Source organism: Akebia trifoliata, chromosome 14 (genome assembly GCF_017979445.1).
Source record: "Akebia trifoliata isolate Shusen 1 chromosome 14, ASM1797944v1, whole genome shotgun sequence".
Classification (NCBI taxonomy): domain Eukaryota; kingdom Viridiplantae; phylum Streptophyta; class Magnoliopsida; order Ranunculales; family Lardizabalaceae; genus Akebia; species Akebia trifoliata.
The window spans coordinates 26,363,323-26,381,810 of NC_141388.1; the positions used below are offsets into that span (position 1 = coordinate 26,363,323).

At 33.7% G+C, this 18,488-nt stretch overlaps 1 protein-coding gene across 1 annotated transcript; it reads right to left on the reverse strand.

The window, feature by feature from the left end:
* Positions 1-15,872: 15,872 nt before the first annotated feature.
* LOC147386629 (uncharacterized) lies at positions 15,873-18,120 on the reverse strand. The gene has a single exon (XM_086424230.1). The coding sequence runs from the start codon at positions 16,937-16,939 to the stop codon at positions 15,992-15,994; it is 948 nt and encodes a 315-aa protein (XP_086280356.1). The 5' UTR covers positions 16,940-18,120; the 3' UTR covers positions 15,873-15,991.
* Positions 18,121-18,488: the final 368 nt, after the last annotated feature.

Genomic DNA, 18,488 nt, shown 5'->3' on the forward strand with positions numbered 1-18,488 from the left:
CTTGGTATTAAAATCTTAAACTTCTGATTACAACCTAAGATTTTAATCTTCTACTTGGTGAATACTCATAATATGTAAGTATGTTTGAAATTGGTGTTTTGTAGTTTGGTGGTGTGTTTTTCCGTAGGACGTTCAAATCCACTTTCCCAAAAAAGGGGACTTTAGTCATCTGTGATTTGATTTGTAAGTACATAGACCATATTTGACTAGATCTGATTATTACGATTTGATTTGTGAATCAGACTGGTATATAAAAAATAAAAAAGAACAAATCTGATTGGTATTTCAGATCTGATTTATTTAGTGCGATTTGTTTATTGTGGAGTGATTTATGATGGAGATGAAGTCTAACGTTCTATTTCCTCTTGAGTTCTTTAATCTTCAGATGACTCGATCAAATTAAATAAAGAAATTTTTTTCCATTGATCGAAATTTGTTGAGATATTTCTTATTGCCAAGGGAAAGTTGAAGTATCTGAGCGATGATCCTCCTAAGACTGACGATCCTTACTACTCTGAGTGGGTTCAGGAAAATACTCAGATTATGACGTGGTTGTGGATCTGTATGGATTCTACCATTAGTGTCAGCTTAATGTTCCTATCTTCTACTAAGGAGATTTGGATTCAAGTTGACAAGATGTATTCTGGAGCGAATAATATTTTTTAGATTTATCAGTTGATTGAAGATTTTTTTTTCGATCTGCAAGGTGACCAAATTTTACCAACATATTACTCTCATTATCAAAATATATGGAACGAGCTTAGTGTATATCAACACCTTACTAATGATTTGGCCGTACTACGTCGACAACGGGAAGATATGGATGTTGTTCGTTTTCTTTTTGATTTGAAATCTGAGTATAATTCTGTTAAATATCAGATTTTAACCAATAAAGAGTTGCCTTTACTTACTGAAGTTTTTTCTCACCTTCAGAGCTTCTATTGGTGGTTCTGGTGCTACATCATTGGTGTCTGAATCTTACCGACCATCATTGATTATTTCTGGAAGTACAAATCGTGGCCGTAGTATTGGTTGTGATGGTGGTTGTGGTAATCGTGGTGGAGGCCATGGAAGGAGTCATGATTCTAGTGGGGGTCGTGGTCGTGGGGCAACCAAGAAGTATATCCATTGTAGACTTGATGATCACTTTATAGATTTCTGTTGGGATTTACATGGTCAGCCCACAAACTAAACCAATTAGGTTATTTCTAGTGAAATTAACGATGGTGGTTCTGTTGATCCTCTTCATCAGGTGGCTTCCTATGCATATATGGTTATTAGCTCTCATGATGAGTGTTCCAAGTTATTTTATCCTACTCATCCTTGTATCTTGTCTTCCAATACTGTGATTCTAGCTCACTCAGATATATTTTGTCTTGTTTCATCTTCATCCCCTTGGGTCATTGATTCAAGAGAGTCAGATTGTCACGCCCCGAAATCCTAACACGAATCCATATGATTCAATCAGTCAAAATCTCGAGGTGTGAGGTAATCAATCACACAACTTGCTAGAACATTCACAAGTAATAATACTTATGAAAAAAAATATATATATACGCCGCGGAATAAACATTTAACTAATATCTATACGAGAGTCTAAAGTAAGCGGAAACAATCATCAAACACTGATATCATCTAAGTCCTCTGTTTCATAATATATGGAATTACAAAAATTTCTAAGACTAACATGTTTCTTATCTACAACCAAAAATCGCTAGGATCTTCTACTAATCCTCAAAGACATGGCGGCGGCAAGACATCAATCTGATCCTCCTCGGGGACCTGCTCAAAAGACTCCTCAAATAACGGCTACTCAAGAATTGAATAATCTGAAATGTGAAGGATAGGGTGAGTAACAAGGGAATGTTACTCAGCAGGATGAACGCCGTTCTAACAGCGAGTCATACATGCATGAGTAATCATCAGAACAATTAAATGATGCAAGTTTTTATAATGTAACATACGATAAATATCTAAACATACTCAGTAAACAGTTATAATAACTTTAATCTATCATTTTCAATCATTTAAAATAGCATATGCATCTTTTAAATGAAAACATCTATCAATCATTACAAAATAAGGAAAAGATACATAATAAGAACACGGTGGTGTAATCGATAAGAGAGCAGAGGAACACGCCGATATAACCACCTTAGCTATGACAATATGATATTGCAAACTTAACCTCCGATGTGGAATCTTATCGTTATAATCTGATTTTGTGGCCGGTCTAGCATACCACGGTTGGATGACCATTTATCCGGCTCAGACTGGCTGTTGACTAAGAACCCAATACTGAGTTCAACTAACGGTGAGGTCGACCGTTTGACGACTACAGACTAAAAGTGATCACTAAATAGTCCAGGAGACCCCTCGCGTCGAAGCCTATCAAGAGGCAATGCATATGAACCTCACCTACCTCTACATTATACAGAGATCGCCTTTACACACAACGTTCCCCAGAAAATAAGTAGGAAAAATTCCCGGATCTCATAAGCTGTAATATGCTTTAAGGTATCCCATACTACTGAAGAGCATATGAAATCTAGCGCTATCCTAGATTGACGCGCCGCTTCCGGATACACAGCAATACGTCACTCTTTATGAGTTTTCTACAAACCTTTACTGGTAAACAAAATAGTTTATTTTATATATAATATATCATTTCTTTTAATTGAAAATACAAACAAAGTCTGGTAGTGCCCTCCCGTGACAGTTATCTGTCATTTCCATCCATCAACCATCTTATCCCTCTATCTATCTATCACGTTTTACGTGGCATGGTCACTACGTAGAACTGGAGGCACTGTCTCATTAATCAGTCGAGAACATACGTTCTCTCTATCTATCCATCAATTAAATCGATCAATCTATCATTTAATTTCCTACATATCTATCAAAATAATTTCACATTTAAAGTAATTCGAAATCCATAGAGCATTAACCAATTCCATTCGATGGTTTTGGTTGAGTCGAAAAACTCGGAAATAAAGATAAAACCATAAGATGTAAAAGCTGGAAATCTGTGAAAATTTGACTAAGTGTTGAAAAAATGATTTTTCAAAGTCAAAATTTAAAATGGGTTATTTCTTTTTGTTTATTTATTAAAGAACTTAAAGTAATACTTAATTGTTTTTAATGAAATAAAGGTAGGAAATGGGTATACATACTATATGGAAGCAACACAAAAAAAATTAGAACTAAACTCAACATTCGGATACTTTTCGAATTGCTGATTTTTCGTCGAAACTTAACCAAGATCGATCCAAATATTATACCAACTATAAAATGCTTATATTACATCAAATGAACTAAAACCAATCATAAATAAGCATGCAAACATGATTTAAATCGTTCAAATATATATAAACTTAATGAAACGATTGATTTATCGACGATCGCATGGATTTTCTATGAAATTATCGCATAACTAGAAGGTAGAAGGGAATGCAACCTACTTCAAGCTATATTCAACGGTTGAACAGAGTTTAAAATCGCCTCCGGCCAATCTCCAAAATTTTCTTCCGGTAAAAATCGGATTTCTTTGCGTCCACGCGTAACCCTCGGCGAGAGGAACAACTTTCCTTCTTGCGGCTAAGCTTGAATCGTTCTCGTTTGGCATAGATCTGAGTTTCAAATATTGAGGGAAAATGATTAAGATTTATTTGGAGAGGAGAATAAGAAAATTTTGATTTTTCTAATTGAATTCAGATATTTATATAACTTAAGTTAGGACATAATTGTCATTTTGGGAATTATTTTTTTCGAATGTTAAATTGGACAAACTTATACTCTATTTCGGGTGATTTTTCGACACGAATCTAATGGTATGATTTTTTTCCTCAAATTACGTCTCTAAAGTGTCGTTTACCTGTTGGAAAAATCTAATGCGAAACTCGATGATTTGATAATTTTTTTAATCGACTTCAGATTTAGGTGTGCTTACAGGCTAAAGTATGTTTCTCGATCCTTCTAAATCTATTGGTGAAGTTTATTTTCCTTAAATATTAAAAATTAAGAATCCATACTTTTAAATCAATGCACAGATCTAAAATTCTTTTTTCGAGATACATTTTAGGATTTTCAGGTCATTCCACAGATCACATGACTGGGTCATCAAGTGTGTTTTCATTCATTCAACATTCTTCCTCTTCATCTAATTTTGTCACTCTTGTTGATGGTACTACTTCTAGGATTTCTGGTATTGGAATTATCGTTCCTTGTTCTACTCTTTTTTTATCTTCTGTACGATATGTTCCTAAATTTCCTTTTAGTTTAATGTCTATTAGTAAGTTAATTCAATCTCTTCATTGTTTCGTGACGTTTTACCCCTCATATTGTGTTTTTTTAGGATTTAAAAATGAAGATGATGATTGGTGGGAGATATGAATCTAGAGATCTCTATTATTTGGATGGTGGTGGAGGTTTGCCTGCTCTTCATGCCACAATCACTCCCCAACAATGGCATTGTCGACTTGGTCATCCTTCACTCTACTCTTTAAGAAAGATGGTTTCCACTTTAAATCATATTTCTATTTTAGATTGTGAGTCATGTCAGTTAGTTAAATATCATCGTGTTTTTTATCCATCTAGCTCTGTTATTAGAGTATCGTGTTAGTTTAATCTAGTTTATTTTGATATTTTGGATCCTTATAGGATTGTTTCCCGTTAAAATTTTCGGTATTTTATTCCTTTTGTAGATGATTTTTTAAGAATGACGTGGTTTTATTTAATGAAAGAACACTTTGAGTTATTTTTTATTGTTAAATTGTTTCATACTGAAATTCAAACTCAGTTTGGTGTGCAAATCAAGTTGTTTCGTAGTGATAATGCTAAAGAATATGTTTTGGACCTTTGAATGACTATCTTTCATCCTTTGGTATTATTCATCAAACTTCTTGTACACGTACCCCTTAACAAAATGGTGTTGCTGAACGTAAAAATTAACACCTACTTGAAGTTGCACATTCTTTGATGTTTCAAATGCAAGTTCCCAAACCTGACTGGGGGGATGCGATTCTTACAACATTTTATTTGATTAATCGTATGCCTATGTCTATTCTTGATGGTTAGTTTGATTATTTTGTTATGTTTCCTTCGAGTTCTTTATTTTCCTTACCTCCATAGACCTTTGGTTGTGTCTCGTTTGTTCATCAATTGTCTCCTGATTTTGATAAGTTTGATCCACGTTTGGTGAAATGTGTATTTCTGGGTTACTCTTATACCTAGAAAGGTTATCGTTGCTATGATCCTTCAGCCTGTTGTATTTATGTTAATGCAGATGTTATATTTTTTTGATTCTGTATCATATTTTATAGATCCAGTAAAATATGATGATCTTTTGTTTGCTTTTCCTCATCTTATGATTGATTTATCTCCCACTATTCCATTTCCACTCACCTATGTTCGTAGAAAGCAATTGACAATTTCAAATCCCTATCCTTCTCTAGATGCAGACACCTTTCCATCATTTTCACAGTCTGTAGATCAGGTATCTAGTACTTCTTCTGATTTTGATATTCCTATTTCACAAAAGAAAGGCACTCGTCATTGTACTAACCACCCCATTTCTAAGTTTGTTTCTTTATCTCATCTGTCTACTTCGTATCGTGATTTCATTTCTACTATTTATTCTGTGTCTATTCTTAGTAATATACAAGATATTTTGTCTCATTTAGGTTGGAGACAGGTTATGGAGGTTGAGATGGATGCTCTTCATTACAATAGAACTTGGGAGTTAGTGTCCTTACCTGCTGGTATGCGCATTGTTAGTTGTTGTTGGATGTATGTGGTGAAGTATTTGCCTGATGGTTTTATTGAGTAGTTGAAAGCCCACCTTGTGGCCAAAGGCTATACTCAAACTTATGGTATAGACTACTTAAATTTTTTTTCTCCTATGGCAAAAACGACTTTTGTTCGTATTGTCATTTCCCTTGCTACCAACTTTCAATGGTCCTTCGTAGACACCTTATTTTTGCATTTGCCTAATTAACCAATTCGTCAACTCGATTGTGACGGTTCCCGATGATGGATGATGATTCTAAAGTTTTTTATTTGTAATTAGATGTGTTTCCCAAGCTTGGATGAGATATTTCATACAAATAAACTTTAGAAACCACACTATGCTAGGAAAATATGACCCAAAACATAAAAATCATCATTTTGAGACAAAAAAATTTTTATGAGAAAAATTATCAAAAAATGATTAAATTACCAAAATAACCCTGACACCAGAACATCCCTGGAGGCTATGTTACACTTAGAAAAAAATTTTCGAACACATAAAACAATAAATTATTTCGTCAATTTTCACAAATTTTGATAAAATTATCAAAATACCCTTCATAGGGTCCACGATCATTTCATGCCAAAAATTCATAAGTGACACAAACTAATATTCTCATTGAATTCTTTATGAAAAATTGATTCTGAAACATTCCAAAACGTCAAAAAAATACACCTAACTCAAAAGTCCTCTTTGAGGGCAAAATGGTAAATTTTCCACCCTAAAATTCGAAGATTGAAATTAATAATTACAATATTAATTAACGTAAAGTGAAATATTTATAAATCAAATTAAAATTTTTGAACAAATAAATTCAATTAATAAAGTCCATGGGTCAAATTTCAAGTGGTGGCTCATTTATTCAAGTGGGGCCCACATAATATTTAATAAAGAACTCTCCACCTGGGATCCTAAAGAATTCAGAATAATTTAATAAAAAACTGTCTATTTGGGGTTCTCCAAAATTTCAAAATTCACATTCTACGTAAGTCAAAAAATAAAATCGAATTAAATACTAATTAAAATCTTATCTAAATCATTTAACAAATTAGTTAGAGATAGACCTTATTTCTAAGAGACCTAATCAAACCTTAATCTTATCAATACAACTCTTTAAAAATGAGCCCCTACCACCTAATTTCGTAGGTTTTGAGAAACCCTAGAAAACTAAGGTAAAAAATTCTCAAAAACCTTTTCAAAACCCAAAATTTGGAGTCCCAAGTTAATATCTAACCCCCAATTCCTAATTCTCAACTTAAAAACATCTAGAAATCCTAAAAAACACCCCAAAAGCTATAAAAATATCTAGATCTAGAAGAAGAAAGTCTAATATCGAAGATCAGAAGTAGATATAAAAATAAAGATAAAATGAGAAGATTCACACGAGAAACGCTCATTGCCAACTTCTGAGGGAACTGACTATCGCAATCACTTAGATAAAGAAAATGTAATTTTTTATTTTATTCTTATTTTGAATTTATACGATTTTTTGCAATGTAAATATTTGAGACGAGTAGAGACTGACTTTTGTTAGGCAAGATTGGTGCTTAATACCTTTCAATCTTGTAACATGATCCCCGTACCCAAAATCTATTCGTAGTTCTATGTTTCTTATTCATTTAGAGTCATTTTTTGGTTCTTAGACCATAAAACTAGGTGACAACTCCAAAAAAAAATTCTGATCCTCAACCGTGAATCAATGGCGATTTCACCCTTATGTTAACTGGATATTAAGAATGGATTTTTGAATGGTGATTTTGAGGAATAAGTGTACATGGACCAACCTCCTAGTTTTATTTTTTAGGGGGAGTCTGACATGGTGTGTAAGTTGAAAAATGCCATTGATGGCCTAAAATGGTCTCCATGAGTTTGGTTTGGGAGATTTAGTGAGGTAGTAGTTCAATTTGGGTTGAAACAGTGTCAGACATATCATTTTGTATTTTGTTCAATTCAGCTCTTCAAGAACTATCATTCTGGTAGTTTACGTTGATGATATAGTCATCACAAGTAATGACATTAATGGAACAAATGAGCTGAAAACCTTCCTTCAAACACAGTTTCAGATAAAAGATCTTGGCAAGTTGCGTTATTTCTTAGGGATAGAAGTTGCGAGATCCAAGAAAAGTATCAACCTGATTAAAAAAAAAATGTTATTAATTTACTTGATGAGATAGGTATGTTGGGAAGTAAACCTATGGACACCCCAATGAACCTTAATTCAAAGTTGATAGTAAACAGTGAAGAGTTGTTTGATGATCTAGAAAAATACAGAAGACTAGTTGGTAAACTCAATTATTTGACTATTATTCGTCTAGATATTTTTTTTTGTAGTAAGTGTAGTGAGTCGATTTATGAAAACACCAATGGTTCCACATTGGGAAGTTGTTGTTCGGATCTTTCGATTTCTTAAATGATCTCCAGGACGTGCTTTGTGGTATAAGTCCAAAGATCATTTAGACTTAAAAGGGATATTGTGATGCTGACTGGGTATGTTCTCCATCTGATAGGAGGTCTACATCTGGGTATTACACTTTTTTGGGAGGAAATTTGGTTTCCTAGAGAAGTAAGAAGTAAAATGTGATTGCAAGGTCTAGTGCAACAATAGAATATAGAGCAATGGCTCTTATGACATGTGAATTGACATAAGTTAAGAATTTTCTCCGAGAATTGGGTGTTAAGATAGCTACTCCTATGCGATTATATTATGATAATCAAGCTGCAATTTATATTGCTTCCAATCCAGTGTTTCATGAGTGAGCAAACCATATTGAGACAGATTGTCACTTTATCAGGGACAAGGTTTTATGTGGGGAAATTAATACACCGTTCGTGAAGTCAGAAGATCAGTTGACAGATATGTTTACTAAGGCACTTAATTGTAGTCGCCTCAGTCTTACTTGTTCCAAGCTAGACTCACTTGATATTTATGCTCCAACTTGAGGGGGAGTGTTATTGGTATGTATAAGACGTGTGGGGGCAAATTGGTCTTTTCCAGTTCCATACGTCCCACTTAGTGTAGCTTTAATTCTCTTATATAAATATAAGAAATGAGGCTCATAGAATACTTTTTTTTTCTATTGAGTTTCTCTCAATGCATCTCCTCTAAATCTCTATTTCTCTTTTAAACAATAACAATATTATACACCCCAAGAATGTGCTCTTATCCTGCCGAAGATGCTCGTGTATGTGTGTGTACTGGTAGGTAGTGTGTGCAAATGCACTCGTGTATTTCAAAATTAGGATTTATGCATGATTAAATAATTTAATAACTATTTTAAAAAAGTTATGTCAAAAGTTTCAAATAGATGATCCTATCTTATATCATTTAGCATTTAATTAGTCTTTTTATAATTTTAAATATTAAGAAAAATGATTTTGAAGAAAGTAAAATAAAAGGAAAGAAGTACAATTTTAGAAAAGTAACCTACTAAGGGGATTTTGAAGATAATATAATAAAGAAAAAATTACTTGAAGGATCCTTACGGAAGGGTTTTTTTTTTTCTCTAAATAGTCCTTAAGTTTTGCGCGATAGCTTGATAGGACATTTAGTAAAAAATTTCTTTCTTAATGGTCCCTCGTTACTAGCGAACTCATGGTTCTTTTATTTATTGTCGGGTTCACCACTTTTTATTACTGCAGAACTCGACACTTTTTAATTTAGTGTCGAGTTCATAATTTTTCTGTCGAACTCACCACTATTTACAGTTGAGCTCCCCATTGTTTATTTATTGTAGAACTCGATGTTGAGTTCGCTACTTTTTAAATAAAAAGTGGTGAACTCGATATTGGTAAAATCTATTCATTTTCAATTTTCCAGTTTTTCCAACTAAAATACATGGAAAAATTGACTAAAACTTGAGATAACAACTTGTTTAGATGATTTCAACCCAAAAGAATCATTCTTGATTGATTTTCATCTAAAAACTAAAAAAAGTGAAAAAACCCTAGTTTTTTGCTTACATCTTCAAAATGTTTGAAAAAATCCTTGAAAATGGCTCCTTCTTCTTTCTTAAATCCTTTTCGATGGAATGGAGTGTGAAGACCCAAACGAACCATGTCATGTATCGAAAAAATGAACTAGTGAGACTCCGAGAAGATAATAGAATATTTTATTTTCCTTATTTATTATTAGGTATTATCATTATTGATACAAAAATGAGTAGGATCTTAAACGTAGATACAACTACTAAGGATTGACAAAAATTATCTATGATGGGTGTTTCACATTAGTGTAGCAATTCTTTTCTTTAAAACTCTAAACCGTGAATCATGATTTGTGCTTGATATACGTTTTAGTTACCATTAGTGTTGAAATATAAATGAGTCAATAATAAAACAAAGTTAAGAATAGAAAACCAAAACACAAACAACAGATTCATTGCTGTCTATGAACCTATGATGCGAGTCACGGAAGGAGATTCGATGGTATTACCACCCACGGTAGACATATTCTATGGTGCCACCACAGAATTCTATTCACTGCCACTGTAGATGACATTGTAGAAATTTTAAGAAATTTTCGGAAAAGAGTTGTTTCAAAATGAATGTGATACTTTTCTTAAATGGACTGGAACTTGTGATGTTTACTTTGTATTTTCTTGTAAATTGTGAAATGAAGGAAATTGTGTATTTACTTTTCTGTTGGGTGGATGAGACCCATGTTTACTTTTCTATTGGGTGGATGAGACATATATTTTATTTTTCTGTTGGGTTGAGGAGAATCCGGAGTATATTTATTTTGAGTCCTGGGGAACCTGGTGTTATGTGAATTGATTGTGAAATGGTATGAGAACCAGATGATTGGAGTTTTTTAAAAGTGTTAGGTTGGGTGAACCTGGGATATTTATAAAGATTGGATCTGGGAAAATTGTTCTAGTATGTGAATATGGACGTGATCGTTCTAGAAAAATATGGAATGGTTGGAGACCATCCCACAATAGGTGAAGGACCTCCTGACTAGATATAAACTTGGACTTGATCAATTCAAGAAAATTGAGCAGGTGTGAAAGTACCCATGTGAGTAGTTCTAGTGGACGTGATCAATCCCTGGATAGAATAGAGGGCATGATCAACACTATTATCAAATGTGATCAATCCGAGGAGTGGTGGGTGACTACTCCAACAAGAGATATTGGACATGATCATTCCAAAGTGAGTTTGGGTGTGATCGACCTTGAGCGTGATTGACCTAAGAGTGAGGTTTTGGGTGTGTTCTGAGATGAATCCACATACTTGTTATGCTATCTTTAATTTTTGAGTAAATGAATTTATGATTCAAAGGAAAGTTATTTTATTTATATTGTAATGTCAAGGGGTGTATTTGTGTAGAGCATAATTTGGATTTCACATGTTAGCCTGATAGGCAAGGAGAATGCGATTGTCCCTGTGATCGAGGGAAGTTTATTGTAGCCAAACCGACTGACCTAGGTGAAGATGGGTCCCCATGATCGAGGGACATTGAAGTTAACGGCAAATCTGTGCGGGAGAAATGGGCCTCTATACAAGACAATCAGGTCGATCGTAGAATTAGGAAATAACATTGATGATCCTTCATCGGTAAATTTGGGATCCTCAACTGAGGTGTAATTCAGTCGTGAAACTCATAACTCTTATTTGATATACCATCATGGTTGTAATACGTACTCATTCATTGTGTGTTGTTTGCTGAATTTATATTTATATATTTATAATCTGCTTGTTTCTTTCGGTAAGTAGTTATGACTAAATATGAACAGATGCCAATTTGTTGATAAAACCACACTAAGTTGTGAAGAGTTTCTTTTATGAAAATTCAAAAATTATTTTAATACCTTTCCTGTAAGATAAGGTTTTAGTATGATTAATCAGCCACCCGATTATCATTGTTGATCTTTCCATCTACTGGATAATAATTATCTTGTTACTCACCCAGTCTATACTTTAGTTGCTGGTCCAGAGTAATGTTTTACGGAATTTGTGGAGATAGAGAATACATGAAATGTAGAGTATGTAGAAGAATATCATCATGAAGAGGCAGGGAAAGAGGGAGGACCAACAAGAAGGAGGAAGTAGAGGAAATACGGATCAAGAGTAGGGTTGTGAATGTTAACTCTAGTGGAGTGAATTCCGGGAGAATGATTGTTTTGGGAAAGTTTTAGTATGATCCACTGATTGAAATAGTACATCCTTCTTAGTTTATCTTTTTTGCTATAGGTTATGTAAATTGATACACAAGGCAGTAGAGTTTGTTCAAGTTGGTATAGTTTAAAGTACACCTTGTATCCGTCAAAGTTTGATTTTATGTGCAAAAAGTATGGAATTTTCTATTTTAGTGCTGCCCCCTGAGTTATCTACTAAGATTATTATAGATTATATAAGTTTTAATTAGATTTCTTGATATTATAGTCGATCCACGTGTTGCTTCTTAGTGATGTTAGCCATGTGATGATGTGTCTTAGCATGCTCCCGGAGGAGGTGTGACATGGAGTCTTCGAAACTCGATTGATATGTCAATTTTTGGATCAAAATGATGAGTTCAAACGGTTAGGACATTCAATCGTGAGAAATGTTGGAGATGAGGTCCAAGGACCATTTAGAAAGAAAAAGTTTACTAAATGTCCTGTCAAACAACTACTGAAAACTTAGGGACTATTTAGAAAGAAATCCTTCCGCAAAGGTCCTTTAAATAATTGTTCCTATAATAAAACGATTGTTTTTTAATCTTAGAAAATTAATTAACACGATTCTCTAAGTTGTAGAAGTGTAATTCTATATTGTTTGGAAATTTTTGTATGTAGCTAAAGGGGATTGGCATTCTATCCAATTTGATAAAAATGACCATGATAATAATAATAAGGTTAAAGACAAATGTGAGAGCAAATTTTTTTTGGTGTTGAACCACTCTTACTTGACTCTCTTTTAAAGATATTTTATCAATTAAAAAATGTTTATCCGAGCAAATTCGAAATAATAAATATTATATCAAATCTCTAAAAGCTTAAAATGAGAGAGATTCTATGGGGTCCAGCTCTACTAAAATTCTTAAGTAGATCAGTATCAATTTAGTCTTAATCCCATCCAGGGACAGAATGAAAGGCCGCACAAATAGATAAAAATAGCCAAAAGAGATAATCTTAGTTTGGAGACAATAAAATTCCATTGAAATGGTCGACTGTCACACTCAATAATGATCATTGAAAGCACTTATAAATATTGTTGTCTAGTTTCAAACCAGTGTCCTTCTTACTGACGATGCCCACATTCTTCAGTATTAAATTTTGTTTATTCCAACTTAATTATGACAAAAATTTCCATCAAAGGAGTTGGAGTTGGCCCCACCTCCCAAAAATTCCCGTGACGAAATCCTGACTTCAAGATTTTTCATCAAAGGATTCCCAAATTATATTTACCAGAAAATTCAGCCCCGTGATAACATGGGATTTTAGAGTTTTTCCATATGTTCATCATCACTCTGCACTTGTGTCCAACTCATCATATGGTATTATTGAAGCGCAAGACGAATATTCTTTCCCTCGTGTTGTCTCATTTGACAGTAGAGATGTCTCGAACCATATATATATTGAAAATGTAAATTTGATTGAGTCATTTTGGATAAAATTAAAATAATAAGATTTTTTATAATTTAAGTTTTCATTATCTAAATAAAAGTATGATTTTATGATTAAGTGTCTTCAAAATCAATTTAATTTTATAAAAGATTATAATATAATTAATTATTTATACATAAATAAATAGTAATTAATAATCATAAATCATGTTAAAAAATTTATCTCATCCAAGACAAGATGACTTTGTGCAAAGTTTTCTCGGTCTCCAAACCAACATTTGAAACTATGGCAAGAACATAGGTGTGAAATTGGAAATACATATAATTCTCACATAAAATATTCTTTTGAAAATTGCTATGGTTCAAAGCACATATGTGTGAAACAAACTTTAAAAAGTCAGTGCTGGAGTGACTCCGGGTCACACTTTGTTGATGTGGAGGTGGCACATAACGATATATGCTTTTCACTCCTATCTTATGAAAGCATTTATGGTTCCTTACACACATCCACATCAACAAAGTGTGAAACAGAGTAAAGTTCAAAGTCACCCCCGCATTTTACGTCAAAGAATTGTTTAAATGACTAGTGAACTGTTATCAATGCTGTCAATGGAAAAGTAAAAGATAGGAAAAATTATCTAAAGGACCTTGGTGAAGGGATTTATTTCTAAATAGTCCCCAAATTTTTGAGTGGTAGCTTGATAGCCCATTTAATAAACTTTTTATTTCTTGATGGTTTCTCATTATTGGCAAACTCACCATTTTTTATTTAGCATTGAGTTCACCAATTTTTATTTATTGTTGAACTCACCGCTTTTTATTTTTTGTCAAGTTCACAATTTTTATTTATTGTCAAACTCACCGCTTTTTATTTATTGTTGAGTTCACCACATTTTATTTATTGTTGAACTCGACAATAAAAAATGGTGTAGTTGACACAAGAACCCACCCATTTTTATTTTCGAGTTTTTTTTTCTTCTACTAAAATACATGGAAATATTGTCTAAAAACTTGAGATAACGACTCGTTTAGATGATTTCAAATCAAAAGAATCATTCTTGATCAATTTTCATCAAAAAGTGCAGAAAAAAAAAAGTGAAGAAATCTTAATTTTTTTTACATACGTCTTCAAAATATTTGAAAAAACCTTTGAAAATGACTTTTTCTTCTTTCTTAAATTCTTTTCAACGGAACAGAATCTCTGAAACTCGATTGAGATGCCAAAAATCTATTTTTTATTTTATTATATGAAATGGTGTGTTCGAACAGTTAGGATATTCAATCGTGAGAAATGGGGTTTAGGGACTGATTAGAAATAAGTGTTTTACTAAATGAAATATTAAGAGAGGCCTTAAACTTAAGGACTAATTAGAAAGAACTCCCTTCACCAATGTCCTTTTAGTAATTTTTCCTTAAAAATATCAGGACACATGGGTCCGTTCAAGATGCTACTTTCTCTCAACCTAAGCTGTTTCACCCAAACACTCTACCATTAACAACATTATTGACTCCTCTTCAAATGATAGTAACAAAATTCCCCAAATTGAACCTGAAAGGCAGTTTGTCCCAAAATCCAGGGATTAAGCATGATGGGTAAAATTTATTGGCATGCTAACTTTTACTTATAAGGCACTAATCCTTTTGAAATTAAGTTGTCTTTTACACATAGTAAGTGAGTTATAATAAAAGTTGGTGTGTTAATAGAAGCTCTCATGATTTTTCCCTAAAAGTTGAAGATGATTGGTTTGAAAAAGAATAAAAAACAAGGGTTTTATGTTTCAGGTTGAAGATAAGGGCATTTATGTCGTTTCATTAGTCTATTAGAGTTTGCCTTGCCTACGGTGTTGATATCCTTTTTGGAATTATGGGGGTAAAAGTTGAAAGATAATAAAATTGGAGGGGTATTTTGTAAAAAGAGAGACAAGAGGAAAGATGATAAAGTTAGAATGGGTATTACGAGGAAAGGGGAGAAGAGGAAATGTAGTATATAAAATTGATATAGGTTTTCTTGAAAATGAGAAGAGAAAATGTGATAATGTTGAAAGTATTCCTAAAAAGATGAAGAAGAGAAAAGGCAATGAAGATAAATTATATCTCCAAGATACTTTATTTATGAGGTATAAAGATTAAGACAAAGGAGAAGGAGAACCATTGTGTTTTATTATATAAAGATTAGCGAAGATCAAGATTAAGGTGAGAATCCGACATTGAAGTGGCCATGCCACTTCAAAATTTTGAAAAAACCCTCCTAATAACATGACACATGACTCTTTGTGTTTATTTCACGCCTCTATATTTTCATTACTATGGAGACACCTCGTGTAACCTAAAGGAGAGGGTTCTGAAATTTTGAAGCGGGATAGGGTCCGATGGGCACTTCAAAGTTTTCCCGTCAAGGTGCATGTCATCATTTTGGCTGTGTAACTCAAACATTCACCAATTTATGACATCATTTTGATAATGTGTAACTTAAATATTCACCAAACACCTGAATCAATTTTTTTTTTCTTTTTCGGAAAAAAAAAAAAAAAAAAAGAAGAAGAAGAAGAAATTTTGCATTACTAGGAGGCAGTATTGAAGCAAAGAATAACACAAACAAGCAGAAGAATGCTGCACTAATTGAACTGAATATGAATCGTACAAATGGAAAAAAAAAACTAAGGAACATATTCACTCTCGAGGACAGGTTGCGTCCTAGTCACCATTGCAACCGGTGCCCTCGTATTCCCAATCGAAGCCATTTGTAGGGCTTCACCTCCCTCTGCTGCCGCCTCCATCTGTTGCATCTTCTTCCTATGCTTACATCTCCTCACCCAAAACAACAAGAAACCTAACAAAACCAACACCAAAAGTCCACCCAGCACCAAGCCCACTATTTTCCAAACCTTCCATTTGTCTTTCTCACCTTTGCCAGGCCCTTTACCCCTCGGCGGAGGAGAAATGGGTGCTGGGGGGAGTGCAGTGGACTCAACCACAATAGAGAAATGCCCTTGTTGGACAGTTGAACACACGTTGTCCGATATTAGATCAGTGAATTTTTGTGAACCTTGCAAATCAAACCAAACACATTTCATAGTTGATCGATCTGCGACCGATTCCACACCAGGAAACCTAATCAAGATGGGTTTATCCGATGCCCTTATATCCAATTCGGGTAGATTCGTCGCACTTAAATTTGCAGCATCATAGGCAAGGAGACCCACCACCGGTGCCATATACGTGTATCCATGTAATGGGTAGTAGGCTAAAGACCAGTTACCCAAGTTGTGGTAAACCAGAACAAGTCTTTCCACATAAGGTTGTTCCACAATTCCAATTGGAATCTCAAACTCATTTAACCTATTAACACCTTTTCTTCTTAAGCTTCCACTCCTGAGCCTCATTGCTGAAATCTTAATCCCTGTTAAATTGGAGGGTACGTTTCCCTGATACAGAATGCCCGTTTTTGGTTTAACAAAAGCTCTATAAGCGTAGTCTTGAAGAAGTGAGTCCAACGAACGTGTATCATTTGTTGAAGGTGGTCCGGACGATTGAGCTTTGAGTTTAGGTAATAGAAAAATCCAAAGCAATGGAAGAAGCATCGGGAGACTTTGGAGAAGCCCCATCGATGCTTCGAAGTACTACGTGAGAATCAAATCAAATCAAAGCAAGACAACACCACACCACACCACACCACACTTTTAATAGAACAACTCCAACAGAACAAAAATCTCTAGTAGATCTTAAAGAAAAAGCTTCGAAACCACTCCTCTTAGACTTCAAATTTCGAAACCAATATCAAGACCCAACCTCAGATCCCAATTTATCTCGTTAGGTTTTGAATAAGTGCAAGAGATTTTTGAAGAGTAGGCTAGGCGAATCTTTCCAGCATTTCATCTCTCCACACCACTCCAGAGTTACCCAAAAATCAAAATCAAAAGCAATAACTCTTGATTATTTCTGAATTCTCTCAGAAATCCGAATAACAGTAGCAGATTTTTTTTAGAATTCTTTGACAAAAGCATCAAAGAATAATCCAGTTCAGAAAGCAGAAATACCTGAATCAAAATGCAGCAAAGATCTTAAGAAATGGAGTTGGTCTTGGGAATTTATTCAACAAAATCCTCCAAATAACTCAGCAGAGCTTATGAAAAATCCAAGAATCTTCTGAGAAATTCGATATTGCATCAGGAGTGAGACCATAGTTCAGAAATGTTGATCGAAATAACCCAGAGAACAAACCAGAAGAACATAAAGAAAACCCTAAAAGATTCCAAAAGGTCTCCATTTCTTCGGCAAGATCTGGTCACTGTTCTGCTGCTTTACTGAACAATAAAAATGTTTCGTCCAAAGGAAGAGAGAGAAACAAAAAGCCTAAGAAGTTGAAGAGAGCTCCGATTGATCTGCATTTTTCAACAATTTTGAGAGAGGAATGGAATTACATCGAAAAACCCTAATAAACCATTCGTAAAGCATGAAAGTCTTTATCGATAGAGATGAGCTTTTTGTACGAAATTCTTAAAGCGAAAACTATCTGGAGAATAATTTGTGTGGCGAAGACATCGAATGATCCTCAATTCAAATCAATTTCTATGAGAAGATAATTACGAAATAAGATTAACTTTCAGAAAAAAAAACCACCAAGAAAGAGAGAGAAAGAGAAAGAGAAAGAGAAGAGAGACCAAAATACCATATTTTTACTAGAAATGGAAAAGCAAGAAAAATGATTTAACAGAGACTTAAACCTGGGCAAAAATTTAAGTGAATTAAAAAACCCATTCGTGGCTTTAAAACTAGTTATTTCTTCTCGTTTGACCCTCACAGATACCGATTTGACTCGTCCGGGGTCATCTCATCCCGTCCTACACAAACCCTTTAACTAGGTTTACAATTATTTATGAAAGCTACTATTGACACTTCAATTTTTATTTATTATACACATCGAAATTCTTAAAGCGAAAACTATCTAGAAAATATTTTGAGTGGCAAAGAAATCGAATGATCCTCAACTCAAATCAATTTCCATGGGAAGATAATTAGGAAATAAGATAAACTTTTAGGAAAAAAAAAAAAGACACCAAAAAAGAGGGAGAAAGAGATAAACCAAAATGCTCTAGAAATGAAAAAGCAAGAAAAATGATTAAACAGAAACTTAAACCTAGACAAAAAATTTAA